Here is a 21,936-nt window from a genome sequence, read left to right on the forward strand (position 1 = left end):
AATCTCGTGGAATCTTCGCATTTCTTCCCGTGATTGTAGAAATACCCCGTGTCGCCCCCAAAATTTACGAGCAACTCAGTTATCAATGAGTTACTTTCCATGTTACACACAAAGTCCTCAAACGCGGGCCGGCCTGGTCGCCTCGACCCGCACCGCCTTTTTTCTAAATTAATAAATAAGATATCCACTGTATTTTTCACAAGATGTGGGCCCATGGGCCCATCTCGCATATGAGCACGTGAGTCCAGCCCGCATACCATTAATCCTGATTACGAGCTAATGTTATCCTACGAGCCCAACTCGCGTGTGAACATATTCTTTCATATGATGGTATGTATATGAGCCCAGTATAAATGATATAGGCCTAGCTCGTGCTACCAACCTTTATGCCCAGCCCGCACGTCGCGAGCCCATCTCACATGTGAGAACCCAGCTCACATGTGGGAGCCTAGACTCGTATGTGAATCCCAGCTCGCATGTGAGAGCCCAATTCTCATATGAGAGCTCAGCTCGCACGTGCTGACCCAACTCACACATGAATCCACAATTCTAACTCACATGTGTGAGCCCAGTTCTTCAATGCACCCATAGTGACATGTTTAGGACTCATGACCGAAAGTAGGCATAACAAAATCCAATTTTATAAAAATTACCAAAAAATTTATAAATAAATCTGAAATAAATTAACGCCAAGTTAATATATTAGTATTTAGCAAAAGAAAAAACTTAATATATAAATTTACCAAAAAACTCTTTGAAGGTCAAGAAATTGACCCGTCCTTGAATCCAAGCAACACAACCCAGAGATGAAGCCCATATTATTAAATCCCAAAAGAGGCCATTGAAAATCTACAAGCCCATCCAATATCACTATCCTTACTTCAAAGTTCAAAATACACTTCCACTCCACACACCAATTCAAACAAACACAAAAACAAACCCCAATGGAGAGCGCAAACAACAAACGCCGCCGTGACGCCACCGAACTCACCACCGTCGACGACAGAACCACCACATTACCGACTACTAAAGCCACCGCCGCCGTCGATCTCTCCCTCCTCGAAGCCGTCGAAAAATCCCAAACCTCAATCCAAGTCCTCGACCTCAAAACCCTAAAACGTCTCGTTCTCGCTTTCGAACGCAAGTTCCGCGACAATATCGCCGCACGCCTCAAATATCCCGATACTCCCGAGAAATTCGCCGATTCGGAGCTGGAGCTCCACGATGAGATCGAAAAGCTCAAAATCCTAGCTGGAGGCCCTGAATTGTACCCTGAGTTAGTTAATTTAAATACTATTCCTTCAATATTGTCGTTGCTTAATCACGATAACACCGATATAGCTCTCGATGTTGTAGGCTTAATTCAGGACTTAACCGATGAGGATGTGTTGGAAGATAATGATGAGAATGCTCAGGTTTTAGTTGATTGCTTAATTGAGAATAATGTGCTTGAGTTGTTGGTTCAGAATTTGTTACGGTTGAATGAGAACGATAGTGATGAGATGGCAGGCGCGTATAATACACTTGCTACTATTGAGAATTTGATTGAGGTTAGGCCTGCTGTGGCGGAAATGGTGTGTGAGAGGACTAAGTTGTTGAGGTGGTTGTTAGGGAAGATTAAGGTGAGGGAGTTTGATGGGAATAAGCAGTATGCTTCGGAGATTTTAGCGATTTTGTTGCAGACGAGTGAGGGGAATCAGAAGCGGTTAGGGGGATTGAATGGAGTGGATATTGTGTTGCAGGCTGTGGCAACGTATAAGTCGAAGGATCCGAAGAGTTCGGATGAGGAGGAGATGGTGGAGAATTTGTTTGATTGTTTGTGTTGTTTGTTGATGCCGGTGGAGAATAAGGAGAAGTTTTTGAAAGCTGAAGGGGTTGAGTTGATGATTATTATTATGAATCAGAAGAAGTTGTGTTATGATTCGGCAATTAGGGCGCTTGATTTTGCTATGACTAATTATTCTCCGGCTTGTGAGCGGTTTGTGGATGTTATGGGGTTGAAGACTGCTTTCCCGGCTTTTATGGGTAAGGCAAGTCGTATCTGCCCCTTCTCTTTACTTCATTTTGTTATTAGTGTAGTTTCTAGTTCACGTAGGGACCATGGATTATATATAGATTGTTTCTTAGTACTTTTTTACACGTAGTAGTTGATGATTGCATGTTATCTTGTGATTTTTCTAAGGCTATGTTCTTGGTGTATATTACTTTATTTGCTTAAAAAATTGTCACTGTGGTTGGCATGCGCTTAACATCTTGCTGCCAGTTCCAGGGTTAGATTGATAATATATACAGTTTTGATGAAGTCTATGTATTTTGATTGTTATTTTTTAAATCGACAAGGCAGAGCAGCAATAGCAGTTTGAAATGCAAAGTGTAAATCAAAAAAAAAAAATTGGTAAAGTTTTTTTTTTTTTGCTTTGCATATGTAAAGTCCTGTTATGAAGGAGAATTTTGGCAGTATACCGTTGGTATATATGTTGCGAACTGTTAATTGTTTTAAAAGATTTAGTGGGGAAAGTAGTATTTGTAACGAGTTGTTATTTCTAATTGTGATTCCCATTACCATAACTTTCCCTACGTGCCATTGCTGAATGTCAGCCATATTTTGTGTGTATTTTTCCTTATTTTTAGTGCATTTATTTTCCTTTTTGATTGTTTGTATTCCTTCTGCTTTCTTAGTCATCTGATCTCTTTTTTTTTTGTTTCACAATTTTGTGCACTTTCTTTCTATTGGTTTCCTCTATTCCTTTTAATTATTGTTATTCTACTCTTTGTCAGCGATTTATATTTTTCAAGACATGGCATACTCATTTAATAATTACTTATGGTATATTTGGTTGACATCTCACTTCATTGTGAAGTGAAATTGCGAAGTTTGTTTTCTTCAATGTTAAATTGATGTATTCTATGGATATGCTTGTCTAAGATGGGATTACATGAACCTGTCGTATCTTTTAGTGCATGCATTGCTTAAGTGCTCTATTGTTCTCACTTTTCAGTTGTCAATTGCTACTACAGGTTCCAACCAACAAGAATAAGAAAAAAAGAAATAAAGAAGAACTGGAAGAGCGCCTCATTTCATTAGTTGCATCATTATTTGGTAAAACATCTGAATTTCAGATTCTTCAATCTTTCATGACAACTATTTTTATGCAAATGTTGTTGTTTTCTCCTGAACCTCGCAAAGATGGGTAGTGTTGTCCAATAATAAGTATCGAAACTATATCATATAGTTATTAAGTTTTTTTACTTTACATACTCCCTCCATCTCATTGGATTGTATTGTTCAAATTATGTGAAGGAGAATTTAAACAATGTTAATAACCCAATGGGACAGAGGGAGTATAAAATTTAGTAGCTTCCTACTACGTAACAGTTAGTTATATAATCTTATGCTGTCAAATGTTTAGCTGATTAGTTAATAAAAAATCAATATAGTAATAATATTATTAGTTGATGTTAATGCTCGTCAGTGCGAAAAATCGACTTAGTGCTTGTTTAGTGCCTGTTTGGATTCCTGTTTTGTCCTCATATATGGGCTGAAGCCCATTCTAAACAAACCTGGACTGTTTGGCAGAATTTCTAAAATGATCATATATCAACCAAAAATGAGATAATCAGAAAGTGAGCACACATGTACTTTCATAACCGCCATTCAACTTATTTTTTAACATAATTATTATATTGTTGTTTTATATTTATTTTAAGTACTTTATTATTTACATTGTGTTATGATAAGTTAGTATATCTTAATAATTATTCTCAAATATATTTTTTAATAAAATTTTAATAAAATAGATATTTACATTAGTTAAACATGTGAAATAATTAATAAAATTTCTTAGGTAATTTAAACCATTAAACTAAGTTCTAATATAAGTAGGTTCATGAATTTTTTCAAGTGAATGAGGTCCAAAAAATTATAGTCCCGGTCCAAGTAGGTAAGTCATGTGTTTCAGTTATGATATTTTAATTAAGAATTAATTATGTTGTTGAAATTGGAATCTTAGATTACTCTATAGAATAACGTTTATTAACATATCTAATTTTTATTGTCAATTTAATTTAAAATATTTTTTTTTGACTTCTAAGTTATAATTTACCAAACACATTACCGACTTATACTTAAAATTATCAAAATGCCTAAATAACTTATAAGTTACGATGTTCATATCACGTATATGGAACTTTCCAACTTTAAGTCATAAGTTACATATTTTAAGAAACTCCAAACGGGCCCTTAGTTTACAATAGGAAGTCATTTTCCATAGAATCTGATTTTCTTACGAAGATGTAGTTACTTGTTTTATGGGTATTCAAACTGTATTGGAACTTCTACTTCCCTTCTTAGTGCTAAGTCTAACCAATATTTTTCTATAGAATGATACTTCCTACGTATATAAACTTCCTAGTTATTTAGATTTGGTTAGTAACTTTCCTTATAATTTCTACTCCCCTTCTTATTGCTTAACAAAAATTAAGTAGAATGTTACTTCTTAGGTACAGTAACTTCCTGGCCTGGGTATTTAGATTTGCAACCAAATCCTAAACCCAAGAGCTAAGCATAACAAGATCTTACAAGCACGTAGTATATATGATGAAGTTTGGACGATGGAGATCATTAGGATGATACACACATATAATTTTGAAACATTTTAATAATCATGACGTGAAAAAAGCGTGGTTGGGTAAAAAGTTTATGCGTATTAAAACTTCCTTAGAACGTCTACTTCTCTTGAAAGTGGAACCTGACAACTTTGTAGAATGTTACTTCTTTTTTGGTTTTTTTTATGTGCAATCAAATATGATGAAGTTTGGACAATAGAGATCAGTAGGCTGAGAAATAGGCTAATTAATATTCTCAGCATTTTAATATCTTTTTAACAATAATGACATGAAGAAAATTCGTGGTTGGGTAGGTAACATCCATGTTTAGTGCGTATTTAAATTTCCTGGGAACTACTACCCTTGTTAGTCTTAGCGAAGCAACATTGTAGAATGTTGTTACTTTCTAGGTATATTAGATGTGCAACCGAACAATATAGCATGATGAAGTTATGAAACAATGGAGATCTCAGATCAGTAGAATGATAAGCATATATCGGTGTGTGTATTTTTATAGAACTTTTTGTTGATTATGATATGAAAATAATTTGTGGTGACTGGTAATAGAACTGCAGGGACTAATATCACGTTATGATCATGTGACAGGTGGAATTTCTAGAGGTTCCAGAAGGGAAAGATTATTAAGTAAATTCGTGGAAAATGAGTTCGAGAAGATAGACCGGTTAATGGAGCTGTATATGAGGTAAAAACTTGCTTTAAGAACTTATTTAATTGGTTTTGATCTATCAACTTATACTTTTCTTACGTTTTATTTGTCAGATATTCCAATAGAGTAAAAGCAGAGACTGACCGGCTAAATAACCATGAACTTGATGATTTAGAGGTTAGTTCTTCTTTTAATCATTGTGTATTTCAACTAAGTTTACCCCTATATGTTTTAAGCTGGAAGTAATAATTGATTTACAATTTTACAGATGGACGAAGAGGAAATTTATAACAGGAAGCTTGAATCGGGGCTATATAGTCTTCAGGTTAGAATTTTTTTTATTGGGTCTGTCTTTCTTTGGCCGATGACATTAGCAGTCTTTTATAGTCTCTGGCACACCATGTTTTAACTCAGTTGAAGTTCCCCTACCAGGATGTAATAGCACCTGTATTGATTTTCCTCGGAGACTTTAAAGTGCGTCCTTGTAGAATAAAATAAGTCCAGAAAGGCCAAAACATGTGCATTGAAAGTTTTTCTTTCTTATCCTCGTTAAATTTGGGGAAAAAACTGCTTATGTTATACGAGGAATATGCGTATTGAAGTGTATGCTGAGATAGTATGTACTAATACTTTGCAAAAATAGGGTATTTTCTTTTATATATTTTACAAAATCTATACAAAAGTACCCTATCTTTACACTAATACTTGTGGCAGTGGACACCTTTACTGTATTCTAGCAGTCTAGCAGTTTAGTAGAGAGTATATGTGCACTGTAAGGTTTTGAGGATTTACAGTACTGTAGTTCATAAACCATAACTCGCTTTTTAATTGTTATATATCAGCTTGGTGTGCCGAATTCTTGAATCCTAGCCCATATACGAAACCCAAACCACCAAAAATATATTTATTGTAAAGTCCACAATGCAAGCCATAAAGCACATGGGGATGACCACATGTTTGCAATATGCAGCCGATATTGAAAGTAATGAACTGCAAAATCAACAAAAAGCACGCCAAAACCAAATTAGGGAAATTATTGAAAACAAAATAATAGATTGAATACTGATATGGGCGTTGAACTTTTGAAAAAATATATATTATTTTTGTTAAAATATGTTAAGAAGTATTTATATTTCCATTAATGAAAATAAATGTTTTTGGACAACTTACATCTATTTAATGGTTTTGCTTTTTAGAAAGTACTAGAAAATTTTGTTGATTAAATATATTCATAAAGTTTTATGGAAATTCATGATCCCTTGTCTAGTTAAACGGTCAAAGAATTTTGAGTTCTTATCAAAGGTGTGGGGGGGGGGGCATCTTTATTTGCCATTGTGAAATAGGTCTTCCCCCTGAACTGTTATACATACAAGTTCGGGTCACTAGTCAGACGTGTCAGCTACAAGGCCCAGAACTCTTCTGCATTTCAATTACTGCATGATGTTGAATATTTTTTTGTGTCAGTCTTGATCCCTCCTTCATCACTGTTTTGTGTATTGAAATTTGACTTGTGACTGTCTTTTAATGCTGCGCAGCTGATTGCCGTTATTCTTGGCCATCTCTGGACATCAGAGTAAGTTTGTATACTCTTGCAACTTCTGTTATTCTTTTGCTAATTAACATATGTTATTTTTATTTCTTGTAATCTGATAAAATAGCCTAAACAGTTGTAAACTACATCTTCTTTGCAGTGAACTTATTATATTTGTACTTGTCTCGCCCAATTCCAATTAGGAATTTCTTGGGCCCTTTAGGAACAGCCTTTCAAACTGTTAATTTTTATTCATTTTCCTATTTAATAACTTATAATCAGATCTTGGTAACTAACTATTTGCAACTTGACAACTTAAAACAGACCTTTCAAGTACTTAAATATTTTTTAATGGATGGAATTGGTCAAATTTATAATTCTGATTCGTGCAGTAACATTATTTTGAATCCATTCAATTTAAATTGGTATTTTCTTCAGCACAATTCTTGTGAAGAAACCTCTACAATAATGAGTCTTGGGCAGTTTATTTGTGAAAATGTATGTATAGCCAAAAATGGACCACGTTCACATCCTTTTTGCAATCGTACTTAATTATACCTTGCTTTGCAGTCACTCTGGAATCAAAGCTAGAATAGATCTACTACTTAAGCAGCAGAAACTTACTAGGAAAGATGTCAGGGATATACTTCAGGTATATTGCTTTGATCATCTGTTTGTTATACTCCGGGTTTCTTGTGTTGCGTTTGCTATAATTCGAGTTTCTTACTTGTGATGCGTTGATCATATGTTCTTTTTGGTGTCTTCAGGAGTACCATGATAATATCGGTGATCTTGATGGCCCAGAAGAGAAGGAGAGGGTGCAGACAAAGATCGAGAAGTTTATATCAGCACTTTAAATTCTTAAATCTGTTGTACAATTGTAGAATCGACTTTTAAGCAGATTTTCTAATGAAGCCAGTAAATCTTAGGTATTCCAAAATTTTTGAAAATGTTTGAAGACTAAAATCTTATGATATGTAGAGGTTAAAGTAGATGTGGGAAAGAACACCGGGCAGGACAGGTTGCACTGCATGACAAAGTTTGTATGGTCTTTAGTTTTCCATTGATGATATATCTACTGAACAAGTGAACATCACCTGTGTGACATCTGTTTGTTTTACACATAAATAAATTGATTTGGAATTGTCAAAAGGGCACCAGTACTCCACCTTATTATATCCTATATGGAATGGTCAAAATACCACAGAGAAAGGAAAGACAAAAATAATGTACTCAAAGCATTTTCCAATGATGTCAAAACCGGTAGCTAGCTTTAATGTGATTTTTATAGAAACAGAACAAAAAATGTAACTCCAATTACCCTTAACCCTTATATCAAATTATAAAATATAAAAACTCCCTGGTTATAGTATTTGCTAGTCAATTATCATGCTTTAAATTAAATATGGCACATTAACTTTTATCAATATCACTTCTTATCTTCTTTTTGAAAATAATAGTAAAATACCAGTTTACCACTATAGCTAATTAATGTATGATATCAAATTAACAGAAAACAATCCGTGATAGCAAATTGCATAACTGTTTTTTCTAACTGTTTTTCTTCTTTAAAAAAAGAAGAAATTCACGTGTACCTGATAAATATAGAAAAAGAAATTGCATAACAATTACACTAAGAAGTTGTCGAAGTTCCAAGAGGTTAATATTTTACAAATAATTATTTTTGACATGATCTCATCATACTTAAATACTTAAAATCATGCAAAACAATCAAGTGTGCAAATGTATAATATAATGATTTGGTATGATAATTAAAAGTGGTACATTACTATTTTAAATTAAAGAAAAACTTGTATATATTGTCAATTAAAAATAAAAATAAATAATAATCTGAAAAGTGACATGGAAAAGAAAATGTAAGGAATATTTAATAATGGAAAATACTAGTGAGCAGAGGGGGTATGGGGAAGGTGAGTCGGTCGATCTGATTGTAAGCTGACATGCCTAAAAAACTCCAAATCCAATCTTCATATATACACTAGTAGTTACTTACCGACGGTTTAATACAAACATTTGTACATTTTTCTAACAAACTCCTCCAATCTCTAGCTGCTTCTCAAACCTCCTCAAAATCTCACTCTCCCCTTATTTTATGTAAGTCTCCCCTCTCTTGCTCTCTCTTTCTCGTCGAGATCTATTCTATTTCTATACTATATAATACTACTATTTCATTTCGTCTGATTTTGCAGGACTTGTAATTGATTGATTTTCACGATTTCAATCTCGCTGGATTCATGATTTTCGTTTTATTCTTCTCCTCGTTTGATCTTATGGTAATTATACTTACTCAAATTACGAATTCGATTTTTTGATTTTTTGATATGTGATGTATATGTTATTATATTGTATTGTGTAATTAGTAATTACACACACATTTCGTCTTTCCACCTAAGTGTTATTAAAAACTTGCAATCATTTTATTAGTATACAATTAAAATGCAGTAATAGTTTTGGTTTGTAATGGATGATGTTGCATGTTGCACAACTTTATTATGTTCCCTTCATTTTTCAGTTTTGTAAGCTATGGGTTTGGTGTTTCTTGACCGGAAAGATGTGTATAGTTAAACCTCGATAAAGGAATACCCTTGGCACCAGAGATTTTTATTATATCTATTGAAATTGTTCATTTTTAGAGTTTAAAAGTACAATGCCCTATTATGTTCGGACTGGAAATCATATAACGATGTCCTACTTTGTTATTTTTGGCCCGGAAAATTAATTAATTTGAGGAGGTTATTCATTATCAAGGTTCTACTGTATGTTGATTATTTTTGTTTGTATTTACTTTATTTATTGCAGTTGTAGCAATGACAGCTCAGCGTCAACAATACTTTGGATGTGAATTAAGATAATGTTCAAATCCAAAATCAAATGGGCTGGACTGGCAGTACTGGCTTTATCTTTTTTCTCTTTACTTGTGCACTTGTTTGTAGCCAATTCAAGTGGCGAGTTAGCACATTATAGTGCCTTGGCAAGTTTTAATGAGGATTTAAATATCGGTGTTGGGGATAGAAAGGTATTGCTTCTTGTTTTGCCGAATGTCTTCGCTTAAACTATGCATGCTTGTATATTTAAACAATTATTTAACGGTTTCTTTCTTCTCTTAATTGGTACAGCCTGCTATATCTAGAAGGTTGTGGGGAAATGTGAAGTCCTTAGAGTCTTTGCAACCTTATGCAAAACCTAGAAGTAAATATATTGGTAAGTGCTGATCTTGCAACATTTTTATGTGTATGAGTAGTGTCATAAGGAACTGACATGGATAAGGACATAAGGTCAATCTTGCATAAGATTTATGTTTTTGAATAATTAACTTAAAATGGGTATAGGATAATTAGTACCATGCTTTATATTGATATAGAATTTCCCAATATTTGGGTATGAGAATGAAAACAGTTGTAATAGTGAAGGAAGTCCAACTTACTTTTTGATATTTATTTGAAGTAAATTATTTGATCTGTTTTTTCCTTGAGAAATACATAATCACGTGTTGTCCATGCTAACTGTTCAGTATTTAGATTTTAATGTATACTTGTTTAAGCCTTTATTGCATTTTGACTTGCAGCTCCATCTAAGAGGAACAATGGCTTCATATATGCCAAAATCTTCGGTGGATTTGAAAATATAAGAACTTCTGTATGTTCATATTTTCTCCTTGAAAAAATTTGTTTGTCTGTATACAAGTATTATTACTGAAGTTTCTAATAGAGGTGTTTGTCAATTTGCTAGATCTGTGATCTTGTTACCATATCCAGGCTTTTAAATGCTACCCTTGTTATTCCGGAGATCCAGGAAAGTACAAAATCAAAAGGCATCAGGTAGAGTGTGTCACTGCAGTACCCAAGATATAAATGTTATATTAACCATCGCAGACCTAATCTTCTTTACATTAAATTTGTTTGCAGCTCAAAGTTCAATAGTTTTTCATATATTTACAATGAAGAGCAGTTCATAGCAGCTCTGACAAATGATGTAATAATTGTCAAGAGTCTACCTTTGTCATTGAAGGCAGCATGGAAACGCAAAGAATATCAAATCTTTAAGCCCAAGAATTCAGCCTCCCCAAGTTTCTATACTCGAGAAATTTTGCCAGAGCTGAAGAAGGCGAAACTTATCGGGTTAGTGCTTACTGAAGGGGGCTGCCTACAGGTATAATTTGTTCTTTGTGAATCAGTGAGCCAATAGGTGTCGCTTCTTTGGTCTGATGTACTTTTGGAAGCTTAAGTATGACCATAACATGCATCAAAATAAGTTCTATTGCTATTTTAGTGTACAAAAATGTGAAAATTTACACACTCTGTAACTCATAGATTTTTTTAATTGATATTGCAAGTTGATATTGATGTTGTGAGCATGGACAGAACTGACTGTTCTGAAACTCAAGGATTTACATCGAACACCTTTTCCTGATCTATTTAATTTGTGCCTGACTAGTGCTTGCTAGATGATATTAAAATGCATTTTACATTTTTTAATTTATGAAACATAGGAAACATGTTAATATTCGTGGATGCTGCACCAGTTTAGTATATTGCACGGTAACAAAGGTTTCAGGGAAACTTTGGTAGCATAAACACACACACACACACACACACATATATATATATTCTTTGTGGTGCTCGTAGGGGGGGGCATTAGGGCCATTAGATTAATTGATCTAATGGCTTAGATTAGTTTCTAGTTTTCATTTTAAGAGTTGTTTCTTAAATAAAGAAACCACTCTTAAATAGAGTTCCGTACAAAACCATTATTAAATACAATTTATTTCATTTTTCATCATGTATGTTTACAAAGTTTAATTACCAAATTAAAAGACGAAGTTGCACAATTTTTTTATTTAATTAATCATTGAAAATTAATGAAATAGTATAAAGTGGTTCTGTAGTAGAATCACACTTATTAAATATTATTCTACAGTAGAATCAAATTTAAAATCATTTTTTTTAAAAATTTATGTGTTAACTTTTTATTTTATTTAAATATATTTTTATTCTACAATAGCATCGAATTTTAATTTTTTTAAAATTAAAATTTTCAGGTTATGATGAGATTTAATAATAGAATCAAGGACATAGCTCTCACTTGTGTTTGTTTTCATTCCAGCCTATCCTACCTCCTAGCTTGGCAGAATACCAGAGACTAAGATGTCGAGTAGCATTTCATGCCCTTCAATTCCGCCCAGAAATTTTGTCAGTTGCAAATTTAATGGTGAAAAGGTTGTATCTTATACATATATCAAAATATTGAGATGCAATATACCTGTGTAACATTTTAATCTGTCCTACTCTATTCTCAGTGTCAATAAAGTTTAGTTTTTACCCCAAACTACTTCAAATTTGACATCATGGATGGCTCATTAAAGCTAGGGAGAGCTTGTTAAGACTTTAAAAGAGGGAGAGTTATATGGAAGCAAAGTAGTTTATAGGAACTCTCTATAAAATAAATTTGTATCCGGGATCACTATTCTTGCAGCATTTTTTTCTTAAATGTGTTGTGCACTTGACTTGAGGATTGGTAGTTATAATTATATATGTGCAGATTACGAGCTGCAGGCCAACCTTATCTTGCCTTTCATCCTGGGCTTAAGAGAGATTCATTAGCTTATCATGGATGTGCTGAGATTTTTCAGGTACTAAAGTCTCCAATGAGTTTTTATTGAATACTATTTTAACAATTAGAAATAACGAGGAACCAAGACTAGAGGGTTCTTCACTTAGCTATTTACACCTTGCTTAGATAGATGTTATTTGTTTCGTAGTACTTAATTATGAGCATTATTTCGATATAATAAAAATATGATACTATATGATTATCTGGGGCCGGAAGTAAAATTAAAGATCAGAAATACCTCTCAATTACAATTCAACTTAAAGGTGAAGTCCTGGATCTAAAATTAAACTCTTGTAAACAAATTGGTTTGGCAGATTCTGGAATGTGGTGATTTGTTTTTGATTGGTTGTGTTTTGAAATCCTTAGCTAATCTATTCTACTCTATTCTTTCAACTGTCTTCTTTATCTGCCCTCCCCTTTGACCTACATAAAGAAATTTGTGTAATAGTCATATAATAATGCAAAATTTTGAACCACACAATATTTAACAGTAAAAAATCGAGCATTATGATCACTTATCTATTATATGTTTCAATTCTTAATTTTAACTGCACATAGAAATTAATTTCCAAAATGATCTGGTTTACTGCGAATCCTGGGAGACCACGGTGACTCCTTCAAGAAGGTTTCGGTGGGTGATGGTGGGAGCAGTGTTACTGGTTTACCTATTTCTGTATAATGAGATATATTGTCTGCTGAATATGAAAATTCAGTCAAATGAAGTTCACACGATGAAGATAAGCAACGGGAAATATTAATGCAATTACAAATGGCGAAAGAGAATGCCTTATAAGTGGTAGTAAATTGCAACTAAAAAGTACTTGGCATCAATTCGGATTATAGTAGATAACCTTATCTAATTACTAAATTTCGTGGATCCTGGGTCCCGGGGATACTAATTTTTCGAGTGCAATTGTATCTAGAACTTCAGTAGGGAACGGGCTATCCAGGACAGTCCCTTCTGGGGCGGGGATTGTTTAGGAATTGGGGGTGGGAATGGCATGTACCTAAATATTTATCAAATACTTATCCTTTTGAATTCATCATGCTGAATCTGGATGTAAAATGAATCGCTCGCCTGTAATGTCATGGTTTGGACTTTGGAAAGTGTCTGTTTAATCTTCTTTAATGCATTAGAAAACACACTATGGAAAAATATTAATAAATATTCTTTAAATTACTATGAGCTTAAGTGTGGAAAATAGTATTTGCAAGTGCGTGAATTGCACATCTTTAAGTTTGCAATTGCGGTTTTCAGACCTGGACGACTTGACTTGATCTGTCAAATTGGAGTATCTAAGTATTTAACAAGCTGTTCTATAGATGACAATTCTTTTTGTGTGTGTGTCAGGATGGGGGGGTGGGACAGCTCACTCTTGTTTGATGTTTTGCTACAATATGAAAGCACATCCTATGCTGAACTTGATCATTCATTTGAATTGTATGTATAAATCTACATGTGTAGACATTATAAATATCCGATTGACCTTTTCTGTAATTCTTTCTAGGATATTCACACTGAACTGATACAGTACCGCAGAGCACAGATGATTAAACAAGGGATTATCAAAGATGAATTAAGTGTGGATTCATATGTTCGGAAAGGAAATGGCTCTTGTCCTTTAATGCCGGAAGAAGTACGGAACCAGTAATTTTCAATTTAATGAAGAATTTGATCATTGTAGTGCAGTGGTGCATGGTGATGATTTTTCAACTACTGTTTAATGTGTAATTTTCACAGTTGCACACAACTTCGTAATTTTATAACATGGCGGGAAAGAGAAGGTGGCAACCCCGTGTTTCCAAATTAGTCCAACTTTGTATCCCTCAATAGTGTTGACAAACTGCTGGTTTCAAAAGTTAGCAATTTAAAAATTAGTATATAAGAGCTGTCTACACCAATCAGGCCATAAGTTCCATGGTTATAAAAATTATGACACAGCTGGAAGTTGTAGTGTACTTTGCCTACATGATAATGTGTAATAATTAACTAATAGCACTTGTGATTTTACATGTGTTCTAGAAAGCTGCTGCAGAACTCAGAAGCCTCCAAAGGCGACAGTTTCCTTATTGCATGGATATTTAGGATTTAAAGGGTCCTCTAGTTCTCTTAACCTGTGTCTAGTCTCTAACAAATATATATCACTTTCTTAGCTGCCTTCTAACAAATGTATATCACTTTCATAGCTGCCTTCTGCTTCAAATATATTGGTATGACTTGCATCAAGAATATTTCTGTTGTCGATGAATTTAAGTACAATTTCGGATTGACATATTAAGTGAATCAATATATAGATTCTTTCGATATAATTTGCCTGGTTAATATTGTTAATGGCGTATTTTTGCTGTATAAGGTTAATATGGTTATATGTTTTTGCCTTGAACTTGTAGGTAGGAATTCTCCTTCGGTCTATGGGTTATCCTCCAAAAACAAGAGTATATGTGGCAGGGTCAGAATTATTTGGTGGGCAACGCGTCCTAATTCCTTTACGTGCCATGTTCACTAACCTAGTGGATCTCACTTCTCTATCCAGCAAGCAAGAGATTAGTGATGTGGTTGGACCTGAAACCCCCATTGCTCTCAATCCGCCAACCCCTCCTGTCAAAAGTAGAAAGCAATCACGAGAGGAATGGAAAAAGGCTGGTCCTCGTCCTCGGCCTCTTCCTCCACCTCCTGGCCGTCCAATTTATCAACATGAGAAAGAAGGATGGTACGGTTGGATTGGTGAGAGTGATTTGGAGCCAGACCCTTCACTGCTTAATTTAAGGATGCAAGCACATCGGTTGCTTTGGGATGCCATTGATTATGTTGTTTCGGTTGAGGCTGATGCATTCTTTCCTGGTTTTGACAATGATGGTAGTGGGTGGCCTGATTTTTCGAGCCTGGTGATGGGACACAGGGTATACGAGATGGCGTCTTCCAGAACATATCGACCAGACAGGTAAGGAGTGCCTTTGCTGTATTTGCATGTTATATTATGAACTGAAGTATTTATGCATAATCTTGACCGCTCTTCTAATAAAACTAACTTGTATAGGTTTTTTGTTGGTGATGACTGATGATATCTTTTTCTTACCTTTACTTTAAAGTGGGGTCTCTTTTTACATACTATATTTTTTTACATGATTATAATCCTTTAGGGGTAGCGATTTCAGCTCATGTGCCGGTTCAGGTGATTCCTTTGCATAGCCGGCAAGACTACTGAATAGGACCCCGAATTAGAATGCAAAGAAAGATCGGGATTAGAATTATAGTGTATGTAATATATGCACGATGAACTAATATAATAATACGAGAAGAAAAAGGGGGTTATTTACTGGAGTAAATGTTCTCAACCATAGATGCTTTCCTACACCACTAGGCATTTATAATGGCGCAGATAAACTATAGAATTGCTACTGCTAATGATGCAAACACCTGGGAAGTGTCTAGCTTATGTTGCATTACATAAATTTCATTTACATTATGCCATGTCACTCTACACAAATGTCCAAACGCATCTTGATTTTAAAACAAAAAAAAAAGTCCGAACCCATCATTTTAAATAATCTGGTTGTAAACAAACATCGGTTAAGAAATATGATAGCCACTTGTGACATGGAGGGGACCGCCGCCAGAGATAAGGGTTTTCTGGTATTTGGGAACAGGGAAAGTGGGTGTAACTTGTGTTTATGGGTGATGTTTATATGATAGACATTTAATCACAGGGTTAATATTTTGAGGTCAATGCCACTTGTATACTCCATTTTCGTTCTCTTGTTGCTGAAACTCTAATGGGCAGATTCTCTGGCTTCTGAATAGTTAATTGCGAGTCATTTATTTATTGTCTTTTAGCAATAAATATGAACTTGTTAATAACTGATAATCACACTGGATACATCAATACAAAGTTTACGGAGTTAATGTCCACGTCTTCCATAGTCCCTACTTCATATATGAACATCTGCTTCTTACATTATGATCTTCGGAACAGGAAATATCTTGCAGAGCTTCTTAATAACACGAGGGACCACATTTATGATCATAGCCGCAATTGGACGATCGCAGTGCGAAAGCATCTTAATGCTAGCTTGAGTGAGGAAGGCATTAAGAAAAAACTTGGTCAAACAAAATCTTTGTCATTCCTTTCTCATCCAATTCCAGAATGCTCTTGTAGAACAATGAAGACATCAGATACTCAATCTGATTCGAAAAAAGATAAAATTTCTCAAAATTTGTTTAAAGGGGAAGATGAGTGCCCGAGCTGGATGGAACGTACTCGAGCAGCAACGATTACACTGGAGAATGCTGCTAGTGAGGACGAGTCAGAGGATGATATTGATCTAGGGCTACAATATTCAGATTACCAAAATAGGAAAAGTGACTCAACACCTACAGATCAGGATGAGGAAATGGATCCGAATGATTGATGAAATGAATTTATAGACATTGTCAGATGTCCGCGGCATCTTTCATTCGGCATCTATTGATTTTTCATTATCTCTGACAGTTTTACAGGTAAAAGATTATTTAAATGATATTCCTTGTGAAGGCAGATCGTAGGAAATTATTCAAATTCTTTGAAGGGACGTACCCAAGTTTTTGCAAACCCCTCAAGTTCTTTGAATAAAGCTTTGGCAGATATATTGACTGCGCTGGTGGCTCCCACAAGAATTTCTTGTTGATAAATTATAGAGGCAAAAATTTTTGGTTTATTATATTTTTATCTTTATCACATACTTCACAGATCCTTGTATAATTTTGACCCCTAGGACTTGTAGTGAAAACTCACAGATTGCGCTTTAGAGATCTATACTATACCTTTCGAAATGCAGACTACAGTAAATTTTATTTCTTGTACTTGTTTTCAGCTTTATATAAGTTCGTTCTAGCTATGTGATGCTTGGGATTATGCTACTTATTCCTTGTATATTATTCTGGATTTTGTTCAATCATTGTCCAATTTATAATTAATTATTACGTGATAAAGAGTAATTTTCCACCTATGCATTGTATATCCCCCTTAATTTTTCTATATGCTGTTTTTTATGAGATTCTGTTTGCTGAGGTGTGATGTTGGAGTTGATTCTTGATATACACTCCTGTTTTATATTGGAGAAGCTTATATATCCTGAGGTCAAACTTTGAAACGGTTTTCTCTTGCATAAAATAATTGAGCATAACTCAGTCATGACCTCAGAATCCGAGTTTGTGCCCGCAACCTCTTCGGATTGGTCCATCGATCGTTGCTCCCAAAAAAATAAGAAAAGAAATTTAAGAGTGTCATACAGTCTATTTACTATTTATGTAGACTTGTATCCAAGGTGCATCTGGTGGTAAGGTTAGAAGGAAAACTGGAGGAAACGCAGGTTACACTCACTGACACAAACATTGTTATCGCAACCTAATATTGTCCGGAGAAGGAAAAGGATGAGCGGAGTAGAAATTGTACCAAAAGAGTATGGATACGTGATTCTGATGGTTGCTCTCTCTGGTATTCTTAACCTTTGGATGGGTTATCAAGTTGTCAAAGCTCGCATCAAGTATATAGATTATACAGGAATCACTTGATTCAGTATCTAGCTTTCTGATTCGATTTTAGTGTTTGTTTCATAGTTTATCATTGCGGGGGTATTGTTGACTCTGACAAATTACAGGTATAATGTCCGGTTGCCTAGATTATATGCTTCAGAATCTGATAATAAGGATGCCAAACTCTTCAACTGTATTCAGGTTTGCGTTGTAATTACACACGTCTTTGTTTTCATTTTTCATGTATCCAACTTGTTTTTGTAATTTGATGAGTTGATAACACTATAATTTGTTATATCAACTTCATTTACATGAGCGTTGGTTTTATTGTTTGATGTGGGTACAGAGAGGTCACCAGAACACATTGGAGTGGATGCCCTTATTTTTAACTTTGATGGCAATGGGAGGGATAAAACATCCTATTATATCTGCTGTGTTTGGGTTAGTTTACGTTGTTGCTCGTTATTTCTATTTCACCGGCTACTCTACTGGCCATCCCCAAAAACGCCTTACTATTGGGTACATCTCTCTACCTTTCTCAGAATTTCCTTTTAGTTGGGAATGAAAGCACAATTAATGGATATTGGTACTTGGGATTTGAAACGTTTCAACTTTTGAATGAAAAAATGTATGTTTGTGCAGAGTTTATAACTACATAGCCCTGGCGGGGCTTCTTCTATGCACCATTTCTTGTGGACTTGGTTTTCTCCTTGCATGACAGGAGATCTTGCTCCACAAAGCAGTCTAAAGACAACGTGTCATCTCTTTTTCCCGTGTTTCTTTATCTTATCTACTTTTTCTATTATCTCGGCGTGCTGAACGGCAAATCCAGTTTCAAATATTAGGGAGTTTGAATTTTTTTTAACTAAATCAACACACATAACTAAAATAACAAATAATCGTAAATTAGAACAATGAAATATTTACAAGATCATCACTCTATAGGGTTATTCACAGACAATCTCGAACTCGGCTCGATACGTTAAGAACTCAAGTTCGAACTCGAACATAAAAAACGTTTGTTAGGAAAACAAACTTGGGCGGAATTTTTGGCATGTTCGTCTCAAGCTCAGCTCGAAATTAACTCATCTCGGTTTGCGCGCGAGCTCGGCTAATAGCTACTTGAAAAAAAATCAAAAATACAATTTTATATATTAGATGATTACAAATATTTTTGACTGAAAATTCTCTCTTAATTGTTGTATGTAGAATAAACATAATTTTATCAACTATAATTCAAAGATATCCAATATTTTTATATTTTTTAACCATCTTTTAAGCGAGATTAGGAATAACGTTCAAATTTTAAAAACCCCATTTACTTCTCATGTCAACTATTCAATTAGAAAACTGATCTTCAAGTGATATAATATGGATTTGAGTATAAAATCTTGCAAGTTGAACTAATTTCTCATGCTCGATCATTTCTTGCAATTGATAATCAATAACAACATTTATTAAACTATCCTTAAAGTGTTATTGATTAAAAACGCTCGTTTAATATTTATTCCTAACTTCTTATTTATTTGTTATCTATTCCGAAATTATATTTTGATTTGTAACTCTTAATCTTTTAAAACAAAAGAAAATTTTAATTTCACTTACGAATTCGGAATGAAAAAATTCTTGAGATCAAAAAATTTTAGGGGCAATTTCTTTTCATCGGAGGTCAGTTTTTTCGTAAAAATTAAGAGGATTATTTTAATTTTTTATGTAACTTAAACATATATATTAAAATAAATTAAAATTTTAGGGGATGGGATGATCCCTTTATCCGCTTCTCGTGATAGAAACATAATTTTTAAGTGAGGGAAGCCACCTAGAGTTTGAAAACCAAGACCCCAACGGCCTGCACATCACTAACAAGAGATTTTTTTTTGTAATTATAAGCTTAAGGATTGATTTGCGACTCTGCCATTTGCAATTAAGGTATATACTATATACTAGCACGGGCTTTTTTAAAAATCTCATATAATTTTTTATTAATTTCAATTTATATTTAATATATTTGAAATTCAAATTAGCTATAGCTTATGAAGTCAACAACTTTATTTTGTCATATATTCTTAGAGAGATCACAGTGTTGTTATATTATTGTTGACATCTCAATAAATTTGATACTGCATAATATATTATTTGATTGTGTTGAATCTTTTCGTACTATTAATATAAATTTCATACAAGACGGGCATAATGTTGATGATTATATTATAATAGATTCACTGTTAAATATTTGATGCTACATAAGCTGTTTATATTATATTAGTAGGAATTTTGCTTAATACAAGATTTGTGTATTTTGTAAGTAAGTATTTGATACATTATATAGCATGTCATGAATAATCATATTATCTATTAAATAATTTTAAAAAATATTACTCAAATTAATTTTGCAATTTTATTCCAAATTGGATAGCAATGGTTTCTTTTTGTGAGCTATTAAAATCACAATTAATTTGATATGAAATTGTGCCATGTTATTTAATATTTGATATAATGAAAATCATGTTATATTTATATATATTTCAAAATCTCTAATTTTTAAATGGATTTTACTACTTTTTATAATGATACATATGACTTAAAATAACATATGTATAAATATATGTATTGGTGCATGACTTAACTATTAATATATGTGCATTCCATGTTAACTATAAATATATTAAATATATTTTTATAAATATCATAAAAATGATTCATGTTATATCAAGAATATCACTTACAAAGTCATTGCTATCATGCATTAATATATGTGTATGACTTAACTATTAATTAAAAATTAGTTAGTATGCTTTAATGAAGTTTGACTACTAATGGGTATTTGATGTGAAATAAATAGGATATGAGTTAAGTGTAATTGTAGAGTTAAAGGGGTATAATAATCATTTTATCTTGATTAAACTGTCTCATCCAATCCCCTATTTGATCAATTATATAACTAGCATAATATCTCGTGCGAGACATATACCATTCTCTAGTAGTTATCAAAATACCCGTCGACTGTCATTTTGGACGTGAGATGTTAAATAAAAAAATTTGTTTTGTAATGAAATTTTTACGTTCTTAATCATGTAAGCTGAATATGGAAGAAGTAGGATGAAACCGGAAACTTAAAGTTGCAATTGTCCATGACATACAATTACATTTATATATCTTTTACAAAAAGGAAAATAAATTGTAAAATGTAAAATTTTAAAGTATGGGGTAAAATACATAATATCTTTTTATATTAAAACAAAAAACATCTTTGTGGGCGATTTATGATCCTTCTAGTTTTTCAACTTCGTACCGGAATCATTATTGTCGTTAACTTTTGTAAGTGGTAAGCACTATAATACACATGTGACAGTGTATTTCTCACAGTGTTGGATAATGAAATATATTTATAATTTTAACTTGGAATGCACAAGATTTCAGAATGATATTCTTGATATAATATCAAGCATTTTTATGATATTTTCACTGTGTTATATATTAAACTGGTCACTCAAATGGAGCCCATATATCATTCTATTCACAGATCTCAACAAGTTATCATTTTCTGTCAGTTAATGCAGTCTAATTATTAGTTTTTTCTGCTTTCAATATTAAAAATAGGTGTAAATATATTTAAAAATTAAAAAATAAGAAAAAATATGGCCATTAAAATTATATTCAAAGTTTTGTTCTTAGATTTTATCATGAAAAAAAACAAAAAAAGTTACTTTTATTTTTTAAAAAACTTTAGTACGAGTTTTATTAGAAAATAAAATAATTAGTACTTAATAATTTATTTGAAGTGTAGTAAATATATCACTCGAAACAGTGTATACCCAATGATTGTTTTTACTTTTTAGTGATGAAATATTTTGTTGTGTTTCATTTTTTTCTTTTCAGTATTTGATGATTATGGTCATAATAGATATTTTGGGTAGATGCAATATTTGAAATAAAAATTTGTCGATACTAATTGTAATTTGTGTGCGTCCAATATTTATGGGTGTACGG

General features: G+C 33.3%; 3 protein-coding genes across 4 annotated transcripts; all 3 read left to right on the forward strand.

Moving 5' to 3' along the window:
- The first annotated feature begins 871 nt into the window (after positions 1-871).
- On the forward strand, positions 872-7,899 carry LOC141671885 (uncharacterized). Its single transcript, XM_074478312.1, has 8 exons — positions 872-2,030; positions 3,019-3,100; positions 5,212-5,308; positions 5,386-5,449; positions 5,541-5,597; positions 6,808-6,845; positions 7,374-7,455; positions 7,571-7,899. Exons 1-8 carry the CDS (start codon positions 945-947, stop codon positions 7,658-7,660), a joined length of 1,596 nt encoding a protein of 531 aa, XP_074334413.1. The 5' UTR covers positions 872-944; the 3' UTR covers positions 7,661-7,899.
- An 813-nt stretch (positions 7,900-8,712) lies between these two features.
- Positions 8,713-17,274, forward strand: LOC141671316 (protein EMBRYO SAC DEVELOPMENT ARREST 30). Its single transcript, XM_074477504.1, has 12 exons — positions 8,713-8,918; positions 9,014-9,097; positions 9,624-9,840; positions 9,941-10,025; positions 10,390-10,460; positions 10,554-10,642; positions 10,730-10,973; positions 11,928-12,040; positions 12,363-12,453; positions 13,943-14,071; positions 14,826-15,376; positions 16,409-17,274. Exons 3-12 carry the CDS (start codon positions 9,676-9,678, stop codon positions 16,842-16,844), a joined length of 1,974 nt encoding a protein of 657 aa, XP_074333605.1. The 5' UTR covers positions 8,713-8,918; positions 9,014-9,097; positions 9,624-9,675; the 3' UTR covers positions 16,845-17,274.
- A 318-nt stretch (positions 17,275-17,592) lies between these two features.
- On the forward strand, positions 17,593-18,985 carry LOC141672903 (uncharacterized). 2 transcript variants are annotated; one of them, XM_074479599.1, is made up of 4 exons: positions 17,593-17,957; positions 18,072-18,147; positions 18,293-18,465; positions 18,589-18,985. In XM_074479599.1, exons 1-4 carry the CDS (start codon positions 17,845-17,847, stop codon positions 18,662-18,664), a joined length of 438 nt encoding a protein of 145 aa, XP_074335700.1. In that variant the 5' UTR covers positions 17,593-17,844; the 3' UTR covers positions 18,665-18,985. The 2 variants fall into 2 exon arrangements, with proteins under 2 accessions (XP_074335700.1, XP_074335702.1); XM_074479601.1 differs by having other exon boundaries at positions 18,093-18,147.
- The last annotated feature ends 2,951 nt before the right edge of the window (positions 18,986-21,936 follow it).

Source organism: Apium graveolens, chromosome 7 (assembly GCF_009905375.1).
Source record: "Apium graveolens cultivar Ventura chromosome 7, ASM990537v1, whole genome shotgun sequence".
NCBI lineage: Eukaryota > Viridiplantae > Streptophyta > Magnoliopsida > Apiales > Apiaceae > Apium > Apium graveolens.